General features: G+C 38.7%; 1 protein-coding gene across 1 annotated transcript; it reads right to left on the minus strand.

Annotated features, from left to right (window-relative positions):
• Positions 1 to 1008: 1008 nt before the first annotated feature.
• On the minus strand, positions 1009 to 1953 carry Olfr644 (olfactory receptor 644). Its single transcript, NM_147121.1, has one exon. It carries the CDS (start codon positions 1951 to 1953, stop codon positions 1009 to 1011), a length of 945 nt encoding a protein of 314 aa, NP_667332.1.
• Positions 1954 to 5307: the final 3354 nt, after the last annotated feature.

Consider the following 5307-nt stretch of genomic DNA (forward strand, 5'->3'; position numbering starts at 1 on the left):
AATTTAACATATTTTATGTGTTTTGGTACACATTATTATTGTTGATATTATATATTTATATTCAACTTAAATTATACTATCAAAATTAGATGAATTTAAGGATTACTAAAGTATCTCAGTAAAATGCATATACAAATTCATTTATCTCACTTCATAGGCCAAATAGGCACCATGTATTGTATAAAAAATAACATTGATATGCATAGTTACAGTGCAGGTGGATGAGTATATGTGTGAGAGAAATTTTTATGTTTTTTTTGTTTTTCAACATAATTTTTAAATAATTATGTAATAATTTTGCATGATGTATCCAATCACATTCACTTCCTAATTGCCCATGTCATTCTTCCCACCTCTGTTGACTCACACCCCATTCTTAGAAAAATATCAAGTCCAATTTGTGATGCCTATATACTCACTGGAGCATATAGGCCAGCCCCTTAAAGAAAGCTGAGTCCTTTCACATTCCCCACCCCAACACTGTCAGAACCCATTAACTGTGAAGAGCTAAACTTCAGCATCCCTATCACAATTTTTAAGAGTGCTCTTCAATGACGTTCTGTCTAGACTGATGTTTTTCTTTGTGAGGGTTGCAGGAACATTTTCACAGAAACCTTTTATGTCTGAAGAGAAAGATTTGTAACTAATGTCACTAGGATATGAACTTTGGGAGGAAAATCTATTGTCATTATAACAATGTTTCTGTATTAGTAACAAATCCAGTTGAGTGTGTAACCTTTAATAAAGAAAATGGGGACATGTTATAATATAATGAGAAACTGATTATGAGACTAAATATTTTGTTAAATAATGAATGGCTTATCTTAGCACAAGAAAAACTGTTTCTTTGAATCCTAAGTACTATCATCCAATATCTGATAACAGGAATCACAGTGCTAAGGTCAAAGATCAAAATAAGATTTGTTTAATCATGTCTTCAAAACACAAGTTAGTGGAGTCAGGGTAAACATCCTCTATACATTGACTGACATAACAACATCCTTCTACTCAAAATTTGTTCCCCAGCAGGATTTTGCAAAACCTCCGACGAATCTCCTTGGTTTTGATGGAGTAGATGACAGGGTTGAGCATTGGAGGAACAAAGAGATAGATGAGTGACAAGAGTGTGTGTACATAGTGAGGGGCATGCCTCCCATAGCGAGCAAACATGGACACACCTACCTTAGGCACATAGAAGATGAGCACAGCACACAGGTGTGACACACATGTATTCAGTGTTTTCATCCTTTCTTCCCGGGAGGCAATAGCAAGCACTGAGCGAAGTATGAGAACATAAGAAAGGAAAATGAGTGCAGAATCCAGCCCAAAGGTAGAGATGACAATGGACAGACCAAATATATTATTAATGGAAGTGTCACCACAAGGCAGTCGAATCAGATCAGGATGCAGACAGTAGGCATGAGAGAGCACATTAGCCTTGCAGAAGGGCAACCTCTTCAGAAGGAAAGGTAATGGGAAAATCATGCAGAAACTTCGAAGGAAAACACATACACCCATCCACATCACTCGGGCATCAGTGAGTACTGTGGAATAGCGCAGTGGGTTACAGATGGCTACATAGCGATCAAAGCTCATGGCCAGCAGAATCCCAGACTCCATGAAAGAGAAAAGATGGATAAAGAACATTTGGGACATGCAGGAGTTAAAACTGATCTCTCTTAAGTGAAAACAAAACACTCCCAGAACTGTAGGCAGTGTGGAGAAAGACACACCAAGGTCATTTCCTGACAGCAGAGATAGGAAGTAGTACATGGGCTGGTGAAGACTCTCTTCCTCCTTGATGATGAACAGAATCAGGGCATTGCCCACTATGGAGACGCTGTAAAGAACACCAAGGAGCAGGAACAACCAGTGCTGGGAGGTCTCCATCCCTGGCAGTCCTGTCAAGATGAAGGGAGGCAACCCAGAGCTGTTGTGGGCTTCACCTCCCATTCTGGAACTCCTTAGATGCTTGGTCCTCTATCCTAGAAAGAGGAATACATAATAGTGTCTGTGATCTCTGGACAATGTATCTCTTATGCCATCTAATTCCTCATCTGAGAGCAACATGCATTCTTGTCTCCTCATTGAGACAAATTTTTTTAATTCTTTGAGCTGCCCTAATGAGCTCATTTGAAACAACGGGTGTTCTGACCTCCTCTTTGCCTAGGCATATCATTACTTATTTACTGGATAAACTCCTTCCAATATACGTTTGTTTTGTTTGTTTGTTTCGTTTTTTCAAAAACTGAGATAAAACTCTTTTGGTCTCTACTTTTCCAGTTATGGTCCTTTCTAAGGCAAGACACATTAATTAGACCACAATTATTTTTCCTTTCTCTACACTGCCCTGCTACTGAGTCTCTAATATCCACTTATGACTCCCAGTGGCCACCACTACAGTCTCCCAGTTTTTCCACCCATTCAATTACACACAAGGAGCACTATGCAGACTGAGCAGGTTGCATCTGTATTCTGGAATATTTATATGTACATACATAGACATATATGCATAGAACAGTTACTGAAATGACAGGTCATAACTTTGAAAGAGTAGAGAGGAGTATATGAGAGTTTGGAGGTAAAAATTGAAATGATGATATGATGTAATTATATGATAATCTCTAAAACTAAAATCAACTAGTTTAATTTAAAAACAATCAGGTGAACTGTAAATAAGTGGAAAGATATCCATCCAAGCCTGAATTGGACCTGTGTTAGCACCTGAGAGCCTGAAGCAGGGGGATTGTGACTTGCAGTCAGCTTTGCAAGGGAAACCAGAACCATCGTTTCAACCATCGTTGAAAACCAAAAGCCTATAGAGATACCTTTGTGACGCTTGTCCCACCATCTTCTTCCTCTCCTGTCTGTTCACCACAGCATATTACTTTCCCCTGAAGAATTTGATTTATGTGAGTTTACAACAACTTATTTCAGAATTAAATTGTATTTGGTTCTTGAAATCAGTTAATCTGATTATGCCTAAGGTAAAACTCAGTTTCAAGCACTGTCAGGGCATCTCCTTTTCCCTTGCCTACTATGTAATCAGTTAACACTGGAAGAAACTTCTGACCCAAAGTGCTTCTGCCAGCACCTCTCTTCACTTCATTCAACCTGCAGGCCTGCCTAGGACCCAGGATATCTCATCACTGGTCCATGATCACAGCCCTGTAAAACTCACCTACCTCTCGAATTCATTGATAATCTAAAAGATATTTTAAAAGACGTGTATGAAAAGGCACTTTTCTCACTAGCAATCTCAAATAATCTCTTATTAAATGACCAGATTCAGCTCCTTTGCCTAGAACTCAAGGCATCTTTTTCAATCCTTAATATTTTCAGTATAAGTTCTCACAAATGTCTTTCTTTCCTGAGCTTCCCACCTGTTCTCTTTGTTCTCATCCCAGTATCTGCTTGCAAATTTTCATTTTCCAGTGATTTTCCCAACTGTATGACCACAGTCACTCAAACAATGTTTCAGAGTTTAGTCGACATGGAAAGACAACAATATTATATGTTTTGTCTGTACAAAAGAATGTGGGTTTTTCAAAAGCTGAAGGTCGAGGAAACTACTATGGAAGGGAAAAGGCAACAAAATGATGAGGAGAGAGAGATTTCAGAGAAGCAGTCTAAAACAAAATATCATGCATGTATGTCAGAAAATAACACAAATAAAACCCCCAATCTATAAATCACCATCAATTAAGGAAAGTGAAAATTAAGAAAAATATCATTTTTCAGGGATGTAGCCCATGGTGCCATTCTCCATGAACACTTGGCATATATTAATGTAAGTACTGGTGATTCCTTCTCTTCCCTTTATCACGTTCAACTTGCGCATCCTTCTGTGAGCACTTCTCTGCATGCCCTGTCTAAAGCGCTGTCTTGTCTTGTATGGAACTCTCTGGCCAGCTCTAAGAACCCAACCTTGACTCTTTCACAGTTGTCTCTGCTATGCTGTTTTTAGCACAAAGGCTTGACCAGGAGTACTACTCATTAAGTTGCGCATGCTCCCTGGTTTGATTCACACACTGTAATACAGAAATGTTGATAAACTTACCTCATAGGGTAGTGGAAAGCCACAACTGGACAGATGTATAAATTCTTTACACCAAAGATTTTGTGAGTATGAGTTGTGAAGCTTACTATCCTGTCCACTTCTGCTCATCTACCCTGACTCCTCTGTCTACACACAACACTCCTCTCTTTTCCTCAGAAGATGCTTTTAATTATGTATCTTTGAGCACTCTCCACTTACACAAGCTTTTTATGCTCATTTTATTTCCCACTTCATTCTATAAACAGTTGCTCATAAACTATAATCTTTTAATATTAAGGAAAATGTAAACGAGTGGTTCTAAAAGAGCCAAGGTCTTTGATGTATAGGCTAAATACTAGGGTTTTTTTTTTTTCTCAGAAAAGTGTTGAATGTGGGGGGTAGTCACACCTTTATATCTAAAGTACAACCTGGTGAAGTATTTCTCTGAGAAAGTAATATGTAATGCAGAAATCAGGTGGGATGTCACTGACCAAATACAACAGATAGAAAGCATAGATACAAGGAGGCAGGAGGAAAGGGGCCTGCAGGAAAGGTGGAAGTAAGAATTGCATGTTAAAAGAGTTTCTTCTTTAGACTGTAATGCTAGGATTTCTAAGCTGACAGAAGAGTCTTAGAATTTGAATTTGGAGCATCAGACACTTCAGCTCTCCTACCTAAGAGTCAGATACATAGGCTGTATAAAGAAAGAAAGAGCAATTCTGGGGACCATAAGTTCTCTCTCCATGGTCCCCTGCTGCTTCTTTCAACTCTTTGTCCTGAGAATGATATAATCATATCTGGAAAGTCCCTTAGGTTATTACCAGCTCAGGTGCTCATGGACCTCTGGGAATACAGAGCATCAGAAACACGCCTTCTGGACTTAGCATTTCATCCCTCATTGGGTTATGACAGAGTGGAAATGATCAGAACTGAAAGAGATCAATTGTTAAGAAGAGGCAGGAGTGGGGGTGGGGAGCACACTCATAGAGGCTGAGTGAGGGAGGAGAGGCAGCGGGAGGCTTGTGAGGGGGAAACTAGGGGATAACATTTGAAATGTAAATAAACAACGTAACCAATGAAAAAATTTAAAAAATTAAAAATATTGTACTTCACCCCTTAGTCACAGAAGTGGGAGAAAATGACTCCCTAAATTTTTGTAGTTTTATAACTAAATATAATTTAATTCTAAATCTTCCTACTAGGTTTATGGCCTTTCCAGTGTGTGTGTGTGTGTGTGTGTATACCTATATTCAGTATTTACCAGACAT

Source organism: Mus musculus, chromosome 7 (assembly GCF_000001635.26).
Source record: "Mus musculus strain C57BL/6J chromosome 7, GRCm38.p6 C57BL/6J".
Classification (NCBI taxonomy): Eukaryota; Metazoa; Chordata; class Mammalia; order Rodentia; family Muridae; genus Mus; species Mus musculus.

Excerpts from the sequence above, each read along its gene's own strand:
- Olfr644 (NM_147121.1), bottom strand. The coding sequence starts at position 1,953 with ATGGGAGGTGAAGCCCACAACAGCTCTGGGTTGCCTCCCTTCATCTTG.